Below are 20,291 nucleotides of genomic sequence, written 5' to 3'. Positions count from 1 at the left end.
AACTTTCTTTTTTTCTTTTTACTTTCTCTCCTCTTTGTTCACCTATGAACGCTAGTATTAAATTGTATAAACTGTTTGTTTTATATACATGTCAATTGTATTATACTAGTATTGTCACTTTATATTGTATTATGGAGAAGACTTCGTAAGTATGATTTACTTGTGTCTAATCCATTTTGCTTTAATTCAGCAAATAAAATATGTTACATGCTTGTTTTTCGTTCATTTTTTACATAAATTAGGCCGTTAGTTTTCTCGTTTGAATTATTTTACATTATCTTATCGGGGCCTTTTATAACTGACTATGCGGTCTGGGCTTTGCTCATTGTTGAAGGCCGTACGATGACCTATAGTTGTTAATGTTTGTGTCATTTTGGTCTTTTGTGGATATTTGTCTCATTGGCAATCATACCACATCTTCTTTTTTATATTTAAGGTGGTACCCAACACCTTCACTAAAATTAATTTGGCTCGTTTAATTTTTACAAAATTTTGACAAAGTATTTACTTTGACCCTTTGACAAAAATATATAAAATTTGAAAAATTTGAACCAACCGTCTTATCAGAAAAAATACACTTGTTATATAGCAGTTTGACAAACACTAATTTTGATCATTGAGAAGCTTAATATTCCCTTATTAACACAACGTAATTAAAACGTTTAGCTGATTTTACAGAGTTATCTCCCTGTAGTGTTAGGTACCACCTTAACTAAACTAGGAGTTCGACTTTGCCTGACCAATTTTGACTCTTGATGGCGAAGTCCTTATCGCCATGATATCAAACTGCTAACAACTGTTTTATTATTGGAAGTATTGATTTCAAATTTAAAACCAACCAACATAATAACTAGTATAATAAATAATAATTCGAAAATAATGTTAGCCGTATTTTAAGTCAGTTTGCAAAGATAAATCTATTTAGTGTACATACTGAAGTCGTCATTATTGACAGCCAATAAGATAAGATAAGATAATTTTATTAACCAATCATGCTTCCCAAAATTTGAGGTATACAATCAAATGAATTACAAAATATAGAACAGAAAATGATTAGAATGATTAAAGTACATTTAAACAAAATACCACATGAATACACATTTACACTTATTAACCTGATATAAACCAAGTTATTGACAAAACATGATTGTTAGTGGTGCTACTGTGACCTGCAGAAATTACATAATTCTTTATAGTCAAAATATATCATAAGAATATTTCAAAGTGAATTCGATTGTCTTTCGATGGATCGCTGGTATAAGTCATGATTAGTAACAAATAACAATACAGAAACAGGTTCGCAACCAGTGGTGCACTGTTAGTCCCCGTTGGAACTCCGATAACTTTACGATATATACGGAATCTCCTTAGCGAACAAAAATGGTATCTAGTACAATTTCAAGGGTAAAAATAGCACCAAAGCAGGTCCAATTGCCATTGTTCTTTTGTTTGTTAATGAAAAACACAAAAGAGTTTGAACATATATATGTATTCGCATTCAGTTGACTTTTTAAATGCCTATCATCAAGTTAATCAGGTGTGTACATTTTTTTTTTTATAAGATTAAGACGCAAAGTGGTTTATAGGGTAGAAAATTCAAATTTTTAAACTGTTTTGAAATCACCAATACAAGCATGCAATTTACCAAGTACCTCCAACGAAATTTTTTGACACTCCAAAAGAAATAATTAAAGTATATTCAAAGGCCTTATTTGAACAATTTATTACCACGTTTTTTATTGTACCAAGTGTATAAAAAGTAGAATATATTGTTTATTAGTGAACAATGGCTTGAAGATTTCAGTTTAAGATTGTAATTTTGTCACGGTCCCTTCATGGGATAAAAACAAGGGATAAACACAAGGGCTGACTTAAAAAACTGATTATCAGAAACAAATATAAATGGTAAAAAATTAATATGATGATTATATGAACTGGAAAAAATGCATTTTCTGTAATACAAATGTATATAGATTGCAAATATATAATAAGACTCAGTGAGTTCAAGTTGGTCCACCAAACACAATGCCTGAGACTGATGCTTTACTATTATAGTTTTTACTTATGAGTTATGTACTAGTTCTATGTATAATGATCTGGTAATAAAATAACACATGTGTTATAGAAGTCTCAATAATAAATTATCAAACATTATTATCTTGAACATGAAGCAATTCTGTACGTTTTTAAACATTCATGTTGGTATTTGTATATTTGGTAATTAGATTTTGTTTGAGTGGTTCCAACTAGAGATTATTCTACTGTAGATCATTGACTGCATAGTACTATAATTATGTAAAGCAAATTTCGACAGAAGAAAATAAATATAAAATGGCACGACTTTTCAGAAATTTTCGCTTTGTATTACAAGTTGTGAACAGTACATCTCAGTCAACTAAGAGATATTTGCAGGCGAATGTGACTGACAATGCTGCGAAAGTTGGAGTTGCAGGTATACAGCCATTACAGGTGTCAAAAAGACATTGAAAGATACACACACGTTGTTTCATAATGTTCATCTGTTCATGGAACTATTAAAATCAAGATATTTAAAAAAAAACATCAATTTACACAGAGTTAGTAGACTGATAATCATATAGATGTTGATAAAGAACAAAATAAGGCTGTTAGTTCTCTCGTTTGAATACACGTAATCGTAATCGCTATTTATTCCATTCCGGCTAAGTTCTAAAATTACACAACATTTTCATCCAGTTCAAGCTATCTGGGACCCTGTTTAAACAATTCACCATGCATAATACTTTTTAATGAGACCTGTTTAAACTACCATAAATACTTCAAACAAAATATTTTTTTACTTCAATTTTAATTTCGAAAAAAGTGGATCATACTATATCAAAGTTTCTTGATGATCACTTTCTAAAGTTTTTTCTCCCTCAGCTCACTACTGATGACCTCCATTTTTCGGCTGGTGACCTTATGAAGTTACATAAATGATATTTTTTCATGGAATGGACTAAATTGCGATAAGGTGTATTGTATAACCTTGTCTTATCAGGGCCTATTATAGCTGACTATGCCGTATGTGCTTTGCTCATTGTTGAAGGCTGTACAGTGACATATAGTTCTTAATGTCTTTGTTATTTTGGTCTCTTGTGGACAGTTTTCTCATTGCAGAGATGCAACTAATCGTCAGCCCTGTCAGACCTGAGGGGCAGAATTTCTGCAGGTCAGGCAAAACTTGTTGCTGTGCAGGACCTGATGGCTGGCAATATTCTAGTCTTCTTGGGTCCCCCAAAACTTAATTCCCTGTCTGTCCTGGTAGTGTATTCTGTTAATAAATTTGTGATCATCTCAAATAAAGGTAAATTTCCTGTTCCCTCGCTTTTTCTAACTTCAAGAACCAGTATTTCTGCCCAGTGATAGTCTTTTCATACCATGTCCATCACGCCCCAAATCCTTCTGCATATTTCCTTCATGTTTCTGGTTTTAGAAATTCACTCTTCAGGAAGGAGGTCTATTAAGCATAGTTGATAAGTTCAGGAAATATGTCGTGGCTGAGAAAATTTGTAAGCGGGTCTCATTTGATTTTTGAGTGAAAATAGAGGTCCGGCAGAAATGTGATGGGTCTGGCAAAACTTGGTACCATGTAGGCCCCAATGTCTGACAGGGAAAAAAAAGTGTTTGCATCTCTGTCATTGGCCATCATACCACATCTTTTTTTTTATATTATATGCACATAGCAAATAATGCAATTGCAAAAGCAAACCATGTTCTGTTGAACATTCTTTTAACTAGTCGCCCTAATTCAAACTGCCTAAATTGGAAACTAAGGCCAGATCGATATCTGTTTTGAATGCCAATAGAATCTCAAATATAGTCTTGTAAGGAAAGTTTTCTTAAGGGCATACAATACAGTTTTGAACCTGTATTTACAAGTTGATGAAATAGCTCATATTTATCAAATGTTCATGAAAAGAGTAAAAAAACGAATTTTTTGCTGCATGTTTATCAAAATTAAAAAAATTCCGCTATTTACAGTTTTATTAAATTTGGGTCGCATAATCTCCTTGCAAAATGAAACAAATTGCCGTTTTAAAAAATAGGGGTCCATGGACTCGTTTTTGAATTAAAATCAGTTTGAATGATAAAAATCAGTCGAAAAATGCATCTTTTCCCATTGTGTCATAGTTTGACGTCGCGAAAATAAAATTTTACTTTAGCAACGTTATTATGTCCCCTGTAACTGTATTGTATGCCCTTAACTACCTCATCCTAATTGTGTGTCTTTGAGACTGAAGCACACAATGTCAATGCAGAAACAGTCTGCAGTTAACGCTTGAAGGAGTTCAGCAGGACTAAGTCCAACTTGGAGCTTTCCAAAGTAGCCAGACGGCAGTTGAAGGTGTAAATCCAAAGTTTTATGGTGGGGACAAGTGCCACTTATTGCTCTGACAAAAAAAAAATTAAAATATGATACAGACAAGTCATATTGCAAGGAAGACTTGTCTGTGATTAACAAGAATGTAAAACCGGTGTTGACCTTTAAAAGTATTTCACATAAATTCCAATCACTTATTGGTTGTCTTAAAAGTGACAAATTATATCATCCCTAATTTAAAGCATCTTATTTTTGTAATGATAATAAAAGATAAGTTCTGATAGTAGAGTCCCTTTGCCCATATTATACATGTATGTTCATTGTGGGTCCTTTCACCATTGTTCACCCTGAATTTGTTCACTAATAAAGCCTGTTTGCCCTAGGTTTGTCCTCCCTATTCTTTTTTGAAAAATGATATGAAGGGCATAAAAGTTTAATAAACTTACATTGTATAGATATTTATATGGTATATATTTATTCTTGAAATTTATGATAACACATGTGGAAATATTTAAAAGTTTATGGCTTTTTTTTAAGAATTAATTGTTCAATGACATAATAATTTTCACTGATTGTTGTGATATATGTCTTGGATGAATTAATGTGGTTATTTTTGTAATTAGATTTTTTTAACATTTTTTTTACCTAGTTAAGCATCCTGATACTTTTGAGACCAGGAAGGACATGCCACCAGAAGATATGAGACCACTGTATATGGATACCCAGTCAACCACACCATTGGTAATAACATTTTAAGAATAACTTGCAAGTTCTAACTTCTTTAAGGGCATGAACAATGCTTAACAAAATAAGGTACATAAATAATTGAATTTTGAAAAAGACCAAGTCTCAGAGTAAAGGTAATAAAGTAATGTACAACAACATATTATCTAAATGCCATGTATATTGAGCATTTGAGTATTTAGAATATTCTTGATATTGCTTTTAGTACATATGTTATTTTGTAGTATCATTGGTGAGAATTGTGATTCTGCTTGGAATATCAACAGTGAACTAGAGGATTCTGTCATTTGTTGACCTAATTGTTACAACTTCTACAAACAAAACCCTTTTTATTTTTCAGGATCCGCGAGTATTGGATGCAATGTTACCGTACTTTGTTGGTTCTTATGGTAATCCACATTCTAGAACTCATGCCTATGGTTGGGAAAGTGAAGCAGCTGTAGAAAAAGCCAGAAAAGTTAGTATCGTCTCTTACAGGTCAATTATTACTTTAATATAGGATTTTGTAAAAAAAAAAATAGCAGAAGTTTTCTTTCTTTGATCATGATGTTGATTATGCCCTCATCTTCGGGGGAAACAGTGCATCAAAGTTTAAAAAAGAAGCCTCTCCCTATGAATCTGAAGAAGTGTGAGCCCTGCTACTTCATCCACTATTATAGTCTACGAATGTATACAATATGAGAAAAATGATATGTACCGTAATTAAAAAAATATCCATCATATCCTGCATAACTAAATCTTGACTACTATTTATGTTTTAGCAAATAGCTGATCTTATAGGAGCTGATCCAAGGGAAGTAATTTTCACAAGTGGTGCAACAGAATCAAATAACATAGCTGTTAAAGGGACTGCCAGATTTTATAAGTCAAAGAAAAACCATGTTATAACAACACAAACTGTAAGTTAACATTAATAAATCGTAGCACATGTTTGGAGAATATCTCATAGCATATGATTGAGGAAGGCAAATATATTTAAATTTTACTGTAACAATAACTTAAGAGTTTTAAATATTCCTGTGAATATCAAGTTCATCTGTTCTTCTATGTGTCCACTTAATACAGATCCTATCAAAATATTTGTGTTACTAATTTTTTCTTTGCATCATTTAGTATGAAATATTTACTACTGTATGTTAGATAACCAACAGTTCATCTTTTTTGGTTTAATCATTAAAATTATTGATTGATTTTTTTTTTTATTATATATTGATCATGCATGTATTTTTGTGATTCTTTGCTGAAATGAAAATTATGGAAAATGATTTCTTGCATATTCAAAGTTTACTTCGAGATTCAATAATACAACCCTCTTCAAATGACAGGAATTCCAAAATATGGGGAGGTCAACATGGGACTTTGGGTACTAATGTGCAGCTGGGATTTTAGCAAAAGATGAAAATTACTGACCTAATGACAATTAACCATAACCAAATTGCAACCAATTGATATACATGTATTTGACATATCAAAAAATAGACTTATTCATCCACAGAATGGTATTGCTTAATATTGGAAGAGAAACCCACACCTGAACCCCTTGTGTTCCCAAATTTAACAAGTTTAACCTCAACTAAGAAACCCTAAATATAGAAGAAAAAAACCCATTTAATTTGTTTATTGATAATCAAGGCATTTTTCATGATTTTTGCAGTTTTATCCTTATAGAGAATATTAAAATTTTATAAAAGAGAAGTAAGATTTAAAATCCATAATTTTGTAGGAACATAAATGTGTATTGGATTCTTGTCGAGCTTTAGAAGCAGAAGGTTTCAGAGTTACCTATTTACCTGTACAACCTAATGGAATCGTTGACTTGAAGGTAAGTCTAGAGTTACATATTTACCTGTACAACCTAATGTTATTATTGATCTTAAGGTAAGTTTTCTATTATATAGTTTTTGACTCAGTGAAGATCACAGTATTGAGGATTAATTTTTGGGAAATTGAATACTCTTTTTTGCGAATTGTGTGGCTTTTAAGTTAAAATTTTCAAATAAGTATAGATTTTATCAAGGCGTGTACAAATTTATATTTCAACTTATTCACAACCATGAGATCAAATATAAACAAAGATGCAAGTTGATCCCTAAATAATAACCAATTATTATGGTACCTTTGAAAATAAATCAACAGTTTAACTTTTTTGTCTGAACATCCTATGGTCCGGATTACTCATATTAAAAATGCTATTGAATAAAAAAAGTTCTGTTTTCTCTTATCTGTTAGAAGTAGTGAAGAAACCATCAAGATTTTCATTTTTTTTTCAACTTTTGTGTTGTTCTGCACTACAAAAACAATGTACATAAAAAGTTGAATCTTGTAAATAAAAAAAACATCCAATTGGAATAAGGATGTTAAAGGATGTTTTTGGGATACGATTGCTGTCAAGCAATCTGTAGACTTTTACCATTGACCCTATGACACACTCCCTCACGTCATTCGTTTTATTCTAAACATTCGGCAACATCTCAGATTCTTATGATTGTCTTGCTTTAAAAGGTAAAAACAAGCAAAACAATTGAACATAAACAACTTTCCTGTAATGTTTTACTCATAATCTTCATGTATGATATTTTCCTTGACTTATATGCGTGTTTTTAACAATACGGAAAATCAGAATTAAACAGTATTTATATTTAGTGTTTTTATAAATTTAGAAACACGTCAGAGGGAATTCCCAAATTTTGATAACTTGCGAGAGTTCTCTGAAAGCCGATCGATAATTCTATTTCTGTCACAAGAACTGAAGTGGAGTATTTCTATATTTTACCCTTATGAAACTGATATTTGATACTGTACTCTCATAAAGAAATGGAGAACCATTCATCATATCATTTAATAAACGTTCTTGTTCCAAATCGCAAGTCGCGGTTTGTTTATGTATTAATGTCCATGCGTGGTCTCACTAATTAGAGACAAAAAGAATTGTAGAGACAAAAAGCGTCAAGAAGCGACAAGAAGAATAATATTAGCAACAAGAAACTATTTAGCGACAAGAAAACATTTTTTTATTTATATTACTTATTCGAAATAAATATTAAAAAAATATGCAAAAGAAAACAATTTCAACGACAGGAAAGTTAATTTTGATAGGGGGGGGAAATAAAACTTGTTGCTACATTTATTTACATGATATTTTATAAGGTATCACAGGAAGTATATTTTGTCTTTTTATTTGTTTTTAAAACCATTTTTGTACAATATATAATTAACTTGCAAAATGCATTATTTGTGCATAATTGTCCAGAAAATTCATACACAAATTGTGAAATACAAATTAAGAACTGAAATCAAACAAGAGGAAAACATAATTAAAATGTGAATATTTTTCATCATTTTATTTAGTGTATTGTCTCATTTAACGATATTTATCATGTTTATGCATATAGATTGAAGATTAAAGGAAACTGATGACAATCTTGAGTTTTCAACAGGTGTTCACTATGCGGTACAATAGTTTTATATTCTGGTTCGTGTAATTGATGAAGGTGTTAATGGATGTTATTGTTGCAATAAAACAAAGGACATGCACCTAGTTAATCTCATTTGTTGCTCTTAATTGTGTATTACCTTAGAGTGAAGCCACAGCTAATGTTGGTCCTATCAGGAAAAATTAATTGTACAGTTAGGAAGGAAATAATATTTCATGTTTTTGTTTTATTAAATCCTTCAAAAGGAAGGTGACAAATCTTTGTTTTTATTTTCATTTTATAGCGTTTACATTTCCTTTGCTCTTACACATGTTTAATTTCTACATCTTTCAATATGATAATAAAAAGTACACAATCTCTTCATCGATTTTTTTTTTATTTCTTCATCTTTCAATATAATCCTAAAAAATATTTTAATGTATGTGATAACAAAATGTATTCTTGTCGCTAAATAGCTTCTTGTTGCTTTTTGTCACTTATTATTTTTCTTCTTGTCGCTTCTTGACGCTTTTGGTCGCTAATTAGTGAGAACCCACATGCGTGTAGTTTTCCTGATTTCAAGGGGTATCAGATTGAGTGATTCCCCGCTTCATTGATTAATTTGAAACTCATGGGATTCTTTCGATGTCTGTCTGCATATGGAGGGCTATTGTTGTTGCATAATTTTAAATCACATGCATAATTTAAATTAAAATAAATGTTTCATCGTAAAAATTACCTATAACACCCCTTCAGCAGAAATGGAATCTTCCATGTTATCGTTTCGAGTTGTCTCCCTTTTCGAAGTATTCGTCAAGAAGAATTAACTCGTTAATGCCGATAAACGTCGTATTATATTAAGAAAGATCTCAATGTAAACAGAGGAGTGTGTACAGAAAGGAGTCATGCCCTCTGACCCAAAGGAACTTCAATAATTAAAGAGTAAGAAATGGGGTTCCTCCTAAACTGGTCCGCCGTTCTATATATAGCTTCGCACCGAAGGTCAGTGTAGCGATAAGTGAACACAATATGATAGGGGTCCAGTTTAGGGTTCCTCCTAGAATTACGGTGATAAGATACGGAAGCAAGTTAACTCGTACCACGGCATTGGAACCAAAAAAGTTAACTTGTACTACTGGGAAGTCGTAACATTCAGAAAAATATATAAAAAATATGATGTTTTATGGGTTTCTGTTTGTAAACTTAATAGAAATAAAGTTGAATTTACTTGAATTTTACACAGGAGTTAAATGAAAACTTAGACAAAAATAAAGAATGTGTTAAAGCATTAATGTTTTAACTGATCTTTCAAACTAGAACATAGGCGGATCCAGCCCCCCCCCCCCTTTTTTTGTAGAAAAAATTTGGTTGATAATAAAGGGAATCATTGAAGCATGACTGGAGCGGGCCCCCTCTTAGGTCAGTAAGCGGGCTCCCCCTTAGGAAAAGTTCTGGATCCGCCACTGTAGATCTTAATCCAGAGGAAAGTTAAAACATTGCTTTAACTGTACCTTATTAAAATTGAACATGTTGAATATGTATATATCCAATTTAAGTTAATTAAAGCTGTAATCCATGATCACAAATTGAATGCTATGTTTACAATTGTTGAAAGCCATGTGCTTTTTTTGCGGGGAAAATGCGGACCCCCTTAACAGGAATCAGTTAAATTTCATTGTTACATTCATTTATAGACAGTAAAAATAATTTTGGCAATCATTTTGACTTAACTGCTAAGATTTTATTATTCATGAAAAATTTTCTTCGGGTGAAACTGTATATACCTTAATTATTTACATCTGCCACAGTATTTTCTATCCAATATACAAGGAACATAAGCTACAAATTGGTCATTGTACTTTCAAATTATATACATTTTACAGACTTAAGAGGTATTGGGTGAAAGTAACGTATATCATGTATATTCATCATTTAACACTATTTGAATGCATTTAAATAAGTTGGTACGAGTTAGCAATGGTTCGAGTTTTTTTTTTTTTAATGGTACGAGTTTACAATGGTACAGGATAACTATAATTCGATAAAACACAATAAGTACATGGCTCATACACTTGTAACGGGGATTGGCTATTCTTTAAGTTGAGTGACTATTCAGATTGTTACATTTTGCATGTGCAGTTGAATTAGTTTAGAGAATAATACTATCCAGCTGTACCAGGGTTACCGGCCAAAAATGCTTGAGACTCGCGCATGTTCATGCTTTTTTTGCAACAGTATTCTTGGATCTATTTCTTTCCTCTTTGATCTTTTGAATTTTGGCCAAATCTCATGCATTTGTTTAATGAAAATTTGGCAGAACTGCTATACATGTGTCAATGAAAACTATGGCAATCGTATCCCTCAGAGCATTCTGCTCTTTGATTTACTCTCTGCATGTGAAAAGAACCCTTGTAATCACTGTAGTTGGCCAGTGGTAGGGCAAACTGTCAGTCCCTTTCTAATGTACCCTCTTTTTAGCTCACCTGGCCCGAAGGGCCAAGTGAGCTTTTCTCATCACTTTGCGTCCGGCGTCCGTCGTCGTCGTCCGTCGTCGTCCGGCGTCGTCCGTCGTTAACTTTTACAAAAATCTTCTCCTCTGAAACTACTGGGCCAAATTTAACCAAACTTGGCCACAATCATCATTGGGGTATCTAGTTTAAAAATTGTGTCCGGTGACCCCGCCAACTAACCAAGATGGCCGCCATGGCTATAAATAGAACATAGGGGTAAAATGCAGTTTTTGGCTTATAACTCAAAAACCAAAGCATTTAGGGCAAATCTGACATGGGGTAATATTGTTAATCAGGTGAAGATCTATCTGCCCCGAAATTTTCAGATGAATCTGACATTCTGTTGTTAGGTTGCTGCCCCTGAATTGGTAATTTTAAGGAAATTTTGTTGTTTTTGGTTATTATCTTGAATATTATTTCAGATAGAGATAAACTGTAAAAGGCAATAATGTTCAGCAAAGTAAGATCTACAAATACGTCAACATGACCAAAATGATCAGTTGACCACTTTAGGAGTTATTGCCCTTTATAGTCAATTTTTAACCATTTTTCGTAAATCTTAGTAATCTTTTAGAAAAATCTTCTCCTCTGAAACTGCTGGGCCAAATTATTTGAAACTTGGCCACAATCATCATTGGGGTATCTAGTTTAAAAATTGTGTCCGGTGACCCCGCCAACTAACCAAGATGACCGCCATGGCTATAAATAGAACATAGGGGTAAAATGCAGTTTTTGGCTTATAACTCAAAAATCAAAGCATTTAGAGCAAATCTGACATTGGGTAAAATTGTTAATCAGGTGAAGATCTATCTGCCCTGAAATTTTCAGATGAATTGGACAACCTGTTTTGGGGTTGCGGCCCCTGAATTGGTAATTTGAAGGAAATTTTGCTGTTTTTGGTTATTATATTGAATATTATTATAGATATAGGTAAACTGTAAACAGCAATAATGTTCAGCAAGGTCAGATTTGCAAATAAGTCAACATGACCAAAATGGTCAGTTGACCTCTTTAGGAGTTATTGCCCTTTAAAGTCAATTTTTAACCATTTTTTCGTAAATTTTATATATCTTTTACTTAAATCTTCTTCTCTGAAACTGCTGTGCCAAATTGATCCAAACTTGGCCACAATCATCTTTGGGGTTTCTTGTTTAAAAAATGTGTGGCGTGACCTGGCCATCAAACCAAGATGGCCGCCACGGCTAAAAATAGAACATAGGGGTAAAATGCAGTTTTTGGCTTATAACTCAAAAACCAAATAATTTAGAGAAAATCTGACATGAAGTAAAATTGTTAATCAGGTCAAGATCTATCTGCCCTGAAATTTTCAGATGAATTGGACAACCTGTTTTTTGGGTTGCGGCCCCTGAATTGGTAATTTTAAGGAAATTTTGCTGTTTTTGGTTATTATATTGAATATTATTATAGAAATAGGTAAACTGTAAACAGCAATAATGTTCAGCAAAGTAAGATCTACAAATAAGTCAACATGAACGAAATGGTCAATTGACCCCTGTAGGAGTTATTGACCTTTGTAGTCAATTTTCAATCTGCTTCCTTTGTTTAATATTCACATAGACCAAGGTGAGCGACACAGGCTCTTTAGAGCCTCTAGTTTGTAGTGTCAGTCCTCTGTTCCTGCTATTTGCTATTCATTCAAGTTGACACATTCTTGCAATTAATACAAATTTTCCATTGTTAAAATTTGTTCTCTGCCATTTTAAGAATGAAGCTAATAACGATAAATATAAATAGAACCTTACCTATGTAACATGAATTTTTATTTTCAGTTATTAGAAGAATCAATGACAGATGAAACAGTATTAGTCTCTATAATGACCGTCAACAATGAAATCGGGGTCAAACAACCAGTCAATGAAATAGGTAATTATGGTATTAAACATGTAAACTGTAATTATTGTTTATTAGAGGGGACTCAGGGGAGGCTTTGTAATACCTATGCAATTATAAGCATTATCAACCATATACCAACAGGACCAGTTTCTGTATGAGATTAGAAATTAACGTTGCCTTGTTAATTGACTAAATTATGATACCTTATTCTTCTCTGGTACATCTTATGAAGAACAATTCAAGGTGCCATTAACTGTCTTCAGTTTTAGTTGACTGAAGTGAAATTAGTTTCTTTGTTACCTTTAGGCATTTGGCTTATGAAGTTTTAACAAGTGGTTCTAGCTTGCTTTTTCAATAAAAAAAACAACTAATCAATAATATATCCAACAAAAACTGTAAAAACCTGTTTACTTATTGTTCTCATTTTGACATGCATAATTTTTTCTAACATTTTAGGTAAACTGTGCAGATCAAAGAAGATATTTTTCCACACAGATGCTGCTCAGGCCATAGGGAAAATTCCTATGAATGTTAGTGACATGAATATTGACCTTATGTCAATCAGTGGTCACAAAATATATGGCCCAAAAGGTATGTATAACATTGAAATACTCATATCCCCCAGGTATTAGAATTGCAGTCTAGTAATTTGAAACACCACTATTGTTAACCAGAGTTAACCTGGGTCCTTTTTAACTATATACATGTACATATATAATATTACTGAGCGTCACGGTTCTTCTTGTGTCAATTTTAAGGGTCATTGACAGTTAAACTACCCTAGGCAATCAAGGTAGCTGCGGAACTGTAGCTCATAGGTCCTTATGTTATTTTTTGACTATTTGCAGATTATAGAGCTACAGATTTTTTTCCTATTTCAAAATGTTAGGAATTGTGACCCAGGTTCAGGTCGCACTTATTTCACAATAAAATTTTCTTTATAATGTTTGCAAAGCTTGTCAATATATCTAGTTCTTTTTGTTAGATATTTTTGTAGGATATGACGTACCTATTTATGTTTGAATATTCATTTCCTTAACACTATTATCTAATTATTTCCATTTGTATACATTCTCCGCCTATTTTGTTCAACCATATTGAATCTCGTGGTGACTTCACGAAAATCAAGAAAAGATTGAATATGGAGTTATATTTTCTTTCTGTCTCAGGAGTAGGAGCTTTATATATTAGAAGACGTCCCAGAGTTCGAGTTGAGGCTCTACAGAGTGGCGGAGGACAGGAGAGGGGTATGAGGAGTGGTACTGTCCCCACCCCTCTCTGTGTAGGAATGGGATCAGCCTGTGCTGTGGCTATGGAAGAGATGGAGGTATATTCATTACTGATACAACAGAATTTTCATGTTTATAATTGAAACTATTCTTTAAAATCTGATTGCAGTACATTTCCTACATACATTCACAATGTCCATCACAGTCAAAGCGTTCTTTTTATGAAAACTAGCTGCAATTAATTATTGAAATATTTTAAGACCAAATTCAACTCTTATGCTAATTTGTTTATACTTCACTTATTTAGAATCAATTATCTTTGAACTCTTTTATTCTGAATTCCTATGTTTTAGGTAGTAAGATCTGTTCAGGCCCTTAGCCAGGAATTTTCAGGGGGGGAGGGTGGGTGGGTGGGGGGTGGGGGTATTTGGACTCACAAAGTCGACTTTAACAGTCAAAATTCAAAGAGAACATTGACTTTAACATTGCTTATTTGTTTTCAAGGGAAGGTTTGCCTGAACCCCCCTGGCTACTGGTATGATGTTTGACCAAACTTGTATTCAGATATATACATGCTTTCTAAAAATAATAAATGTTTATTGGAAAGAAGAAAAAATTCTATATAAGTTTATATACTTTAACAGCATTTGCAATGTGAATTGAAATGTTTACAATTGGATTGCGTTTTTTTTTGCTCTTTATTTTCCAGTATTACTCTATTTCTGCTCTTTATTTTCCAGTGTGACCATATTTCTGCTCTTTATTTTTCAGTGTGACCCTATTTCTGCTCTTTATTTTCCAGTATGACCATATTTCTGCTCTTTATTTTCTAGTATGACCATATTTCTGCTCTTTATTTTCCAGTATGACCATATTTCTGCTCTTTATTTTCCAGTATTACCATATTTCTGCTCTTTATTTTCCAGTATGACCATATTTCTGCTCTTTATTTTCCAGTATGACTATATTTCTACTCTTTATTTTCCAGTATGACCATATTTCTGCTCTTTATTTTCCAGTATGATCATAAGAGAACAGTAGAATTATCAAACAGACTATTACACAAGGTACAAGATGCTATCCCACAAGTCATTAGGAATGGGGATCCAGATATGACTTATCCAGGTTAGTGTAGTGTTTTTGTATTGCCTGCAATAAAAATGGCAGAGGGTAAAAAATGCGGAATAGAATTCTAATCTGCCAGCTTAAAAACTTTCTATTTCAGAAGCTTCATACCTTGTACATAGATGACTAAATATACAAAGTTTCAGTCTATCATATTTGCAATGTCTTTGACCTCTTTTATGGTTCAGCTAGTGATTGAAGAAACTTATTGTTATCTGAACTTTTCACTTATAATTTATGCCTATTTTAGAATTGTCGGCATTCTATACAAAATTTGAAGACAAAATATGTATTATGGTTATAAGAAAAAAATTCTATGGTTTACTGCTGACAGGGATAATATCACATGCTCAAATATCACCAAGAAGTTTTTGTCAACGTTGATTCTTCTAACTCATACCCTCAAATACTGATAGATGGACACAAACTGCTGATAGTGTATAAATAGAGTAGAGTAGAGTTAGGCTTTTACATGTACAAACAATAATCCAGAATTATAGCTTGCTGTTCCGTGTAAGCCAAGGTTTCATGTTATAAACCATACGTTGACCTATAATTGTTTACTTTTACAATTGTGACTTGGATGGAGGTTATGAGGAACCTGCTATTTTTGTATTCAGAAATCATTTCCCATTTGATTGAATATAGAAATTTTTTTTTGTGACAATCACCTTTTAAAATCATAAAGCTGATAATGTCATTTGCAAACAAATGTTTTTCCACAAAAAATGTTGTAATCATCTACATTTAAATTGTATTTTATTTTAATATGAGGATTATAATTTCAGGCTGCATAAATCTGTCCTTTGCTTATGTGGAAGGAGAAAGTTTGTTAATGGCACTTAAAGATATTGCTTTATCTTCTGGAAGGTAAAATATTCTTTACATATCATGATCAAATTGGCATAGTTTATAGAAGCTCATGCAGGGATGAATCAAGCCATTTTAAAATAGGGGGGTCTAACTATATGTCCCCATTCAAATGCATTGATTGTCCCAAAAAAAAGGGGGGTTCCAACCCCCGGAACCCTCACCCTGGATCCGCCACTGCCATGGTGAATAGAATAAAAAAAACAGTCAGCCAGGATTGTTGTACTTTTCAATATGTCAATCAACTGAGACTGTAAACTTATTGATCTAAAATTATAAACATAGTGAAAAATCTAAACTTTTAATGTAAGGATAATTATTTAAGCTCCTTTTAAAAAAAACACTGTTCATAAACATATTGGTTAAGATTTGAAAGCCAGGGATATATAAATACTTGAATACTTTAACACCCATATTGAGAAACATACAATGAATCAAATGTTTGATAGCATATCAATAATCAGACTTGTTTACAAAAACTTAAAAACAAATCAGAAAAAATAAGAAGACTGTACATATTGTGTGGAAATGAATGGCATTGCTTTACTAAAATTTCCATTGTTTTAATTGTGTCAAATGACACAGAGATGCCATGCAACATATATATATATTAATCTTATTGAAGTAAATTTCTATTGTTCAATTGCATCTTTATCATATAATATATGAATAACTATTGAGTGTCAGTTCCTGTATCCCATCTGATAGATATTTGTAAATCTCTGAATTACAATACATGTATGTTATTTGTAACATTTCTCCTGCATTCCTGTACATGTAAGTCAGTATGTTTATATGTTTTATCTTGCAGTGCCTGTACGTCAGCATCATTAGAACCTTCCTATGTCTTACGTGCCGTAGGAGCTGATGACGACCTGGCTCACTCCTCAATCAGGTAATTAACTTGTTATGTAAGAAAATATTACTCCTAATGAAAAATTTATTGAACAGTCCACACTAGCAATTGAGGATTCTTTATAAAATATCTCCCAACAATCATCCCGATAGGGATGGAAAAGGCCTCTACATGTTGTTTCAGAGAATTGTTGTTTAGAATTGACCTATGTAATAAAGGAAATTGCCTTTAGTCACTATCTATTTTGCCTTGATGTGGATAAAATGAAATTTCTATATGAAAGGTCTACAGTTCAATGTTTCTGACAAGTTTGATTTAAATCATCAATGTAATAGTAATGAATTGTAGAGATTTGGATGATTTAAGCAAAATACTTTCTGTTTTATGCCCCACCTACGATAGTAGAGGGGCATTATGTTTTCTGGTCTGTGCCTCCGTCTGTGCGTCCGTTCGCTTCAGGTTAAAGTTTTTGGTCAAGGTAGTTTTTGATGATGTTAAAGTTACATCAACTTGAAACTTAGTACACATGTTTCCTATGATATAATCTTTCTAATTATAATTCCATACTATAATTTTGACCCCAATTTCACGGTCCACTGAACATAGAAATGATAGTGCGAGTGGGGCATCCGTGGACTATGGACACATTCTTGTTTAAATTTCTTTTAATAGTTAGAGACATATTTTATTATGAAATTGTTTGTGTTTAGATTTGGTATTGGAAGATTTACAACTGAAGAAGAGATAGATTATACAGCTGATCTCACAGTCAAACATGTTACAAGACTCAGAGAAATGAGGTAGGACATAAAGTAAAAATTTCTATTTCAATGCTCCTGAAATTCAAATGTTTTTGTTAGATTACGTTCTATATTGGAAACACATCATAATTATAAAAAGGATAGCAGAGGGGGGCATTAAGTTTTACCCTTGCTTTTTAGTCCATCCCTCCATACCAACTTCCCAAGGTTGTTTTCTGTTCTCAGACTTAACCAAGTGTTATGAAACTTACACACAGTGCTTATCTCCACAAAACACAGATTAACTTTAAATTTGTGTGGCATAACTTTAACCATTCTGGAGTTGCGCTTTACAAATTGAAAAATTACTGAAGTTTTTGTTTCCTGCTTATTCTTAAGTTTGCATACAATTTAACGTTAAATTTATACTTTGTTAAACATTTAAATTTGCTGTTTATCTATACCAATAAAACTTTTTAAAATCGATACCCAAAGAATAATAATTTAATCAGTTAATGTTGAAAATTTAGTTATTGAATGCCTCCTTTTTATTTCAGTCCTTTATGGGAAATGGTACAAGAAGGTATTGACATCAAGCAAATCAAATGGTCACAACACTGAAGAGAAATCACATGATAAACATGTGATCACACCATGTGACTTTCTTAATCATGGCAACACTCTTCAATAGATCAAGACAAAATTCCACAATGTTTATACAGTGATACATAGCTACCATGTAAATAATAGTTAACAACTATAAATGGACAAATCTTATTATGCTGGTTTCATAAAATTTACTTGTGCTGTTATTGCAGTTTTGTTATATTATATAAAGAATAAAAATATAAGTAGTGTATCAATGTTCCAAGTTCATGTATTGGTTCTGATGTTATAATCAATATTATTTTGATTTTAGAAATAAGACATTTCATTTATCTGTATATGTTTTCCTGACCATTTCTGAAATTGAAAAAATATAAGATCTTTTGTCTTTGACCTACTAAAGTGAGGTTAAAGCTCAGATCTTTTGTCTTTGACCTACTAAAGTGAGGTTAAAGCTCAGATCTTTTGTCTTTGACCTACTAAAGTGAGGTTAACGCTCAGATCTTTTGTCTTTGACCTACTTTAGTGAGGTTAAAGCTCTCAAAGGTTTTTTTCTGGTTTTCCTTACTAAGAATCAAATGATAGTGTGTGACCAGGGCATTATTATTATTAAAGCTGTCGTATTAGAGTTACCGGTATCAATTTTCTTTATAATGATGGGAGTTTTTAACGACTTTACTGCCCTCTCAACGTCAGTAATTTTTTTGTTCAAACATTCTGCTTGAGAATATATATTTAATTTTCATTACAGCACCAAGGGAATGGAGGGAATTCTTTGTTGACTTTAATTACAGTGTAAAATTGTATTTGATTCTTCTTGATTTTTTCCTACCTCACACAATTATAAACTCAATAATTTATTGAAGATCAATGCAGAACTCTCCAATCCCCCAAAAGTCATCCAGGACCAAAGTTGGTTATTTCAGAGATTCTGGAATAGCCAGTTTAATGTATATCTGTATTAAACTAAAATGTAAATATTTTTAACATATAGTTTGTTGAAGTGTAACAGAATTAGCTTGAAGTATATTTACTGCATAATGCTATCCGTGCTTAAAATAAGAGTAAATATATTGTGATTGAAATACGTTTTATTATCATCTGTCATGGAATTGTTGTTTCCTTGTGTTATTAAAATTATGTGATACTATTTGGTGTGTTATCTTCTATATCAATTAGCCTTTACATTAATTGCTTTACATGCTATTGTGAAAACAAATGAGAGTTTTGTGGTTATATACTTTTATGTTAGTTGACAGGCATTTTTGCCTTTGCCTAGTAACATAAACTGAATCTTTTTTTAAGTATGATGAACTGCATATGGAAGAAATAATTGTGCCTATTTTTCGTAATCAATATAAAATTAGGAGATGTGGTATGAATTCCAATCACCAAAGTTCAAACGAAGTGGATGGAAGCAGTTATAGCCTTTTGTAGGCAACCTTGCTGACTTCAACAATGAGAAAAACCAAGCCCGATATGAAAAATATGGTACAATTCAATTGACAAGACTAGCCTAATTTATAACAATATTACACTATAATTTACAAAGTCTTATTACAATTGTTTACCCAGATCAATGAATTTTTAAAAAAATGAGAAGGAAATCATATAAATGCATGCATTTTTTGGCTTGATTTGTAAACATTATGTCATTGTTTGAAAATTTTAGCTTTCTTTTAAATGCAGTTACCCATTTATGCAAAAAAAGGCTTATTTCCAGGTATGCAATTGTCTGTTATCTGTAGAGCTCATTCATTACAATGATCATATTAGCAGTTAAGAGTCTTATGTTAACAAGAAACCAATGCAAGTGTGCAAAATGCTATGTATAGATATATGAATATGTGGTTTGAAGGCTGATGAGTAAACTCTCCATCATGTCACAATTTATGAAAATAAACCAATGTATGTAAAAGTATCTCTAAAGGTTAAAAATTCTGTTCAATGGTCAAAGTTCCACAGGATGCTTAGTCTTAAATAAGGATAACAGGAATCATAC

General features: G+C 32.2%; 1 protein-coding gene across 2 annotated transcripts; it reads left to right on the top strand.

Annotated features, from left to right (window-relative positions):
* Positions 1-2,266: 2,266 nt before the first annotated feature.
* On the top strand, positions 2,267-19,439 carry LOC134720627 (cysteine desulfurase-like). 2 transcript variants are annotated; one of them, XM_063582989.1, is made up of 13 exons: positions 2,267-2,452; positions 4,992-5,083; positions 5,427-5,543; positions 5,848-5,985; positions 6,810-6,908; positions 12,800-12,893; positions 13,320-13,454; positions 14,033-14,190; positions 15,112-15,217; positions 16,006-16,087; positions 16,899-16,982; positions 17,654-17,743; positions 18,241-19,439. In XM_063582989.1, the coding sequence occupies exons 1-13, from the start codon at positions 2,332-2,334 to the stop codon at positions 18,302-18,304; spliced, it is 1,380 nt and encodes a 459-aa protein (XP_063439059.1). In that variant the 5' UTR covers positions 2,267-2,331; the 3' UTR covers positions 18,305-19,439. The 2 variants fall into 2 exon arrangements, with proteins under 2 accessions (XP_063439059.1, XP_063439060.1); XM_063582990.1 differs by lacking the exon at positions 2,267-2,452 and adding an exon at positions 3,018-3,042.
* Positions 19,440-20,291: the final 852 nt, after the last annotated feature.

The sequence above is a fragment of the Mytilus trossulus genome, chromosome 6 (genome assembly GCF_036588685.1).
Source record: "Mytilus trossulus isolate FHL-02 chromosome 6, PNRI_Mtr1.1.1.hap1, whole genome shotgun sequence".
Lineage (NCBI taxonomy): Eukaryota > Metazoa > Mollusca > Bivalvia > Mytilida > Mytilidae > Mytilus > Mytilus trossulus.
The sequence above is the reverse complement of the archived record's forward strand: the minus strand, read 5'-3'. Positions and strand labels throughout refer to the sequence as shown.

What these genes read in the sequence shown, in the direction of transcription:
- LOC134720627 (XM_063582989.1), top strand. Translation starts at nt 2,332, where the DNA reads ATGGCACGACTTTTCAGAAATTTTCGCTTTGTATTACAAGTTGTGAAC. An exon ending in CCCAGTCAACCACACCATTG is followed by an intron (nt 5,084 to 5,426) that starts GTAATAACATTT and finishes TTTATTTTTCAG; the next exon opens with GATCCGCGAGTATTGGATGC. An exon ending in ACAACCAGTCAATGAAATAG is followed by an intron (nt 12,894 to 13,319) that starts GTAATTATGGTA and finishes CTAACATTTTAG; the next exon opens with GTAAACTGTGCAGATCAAAG.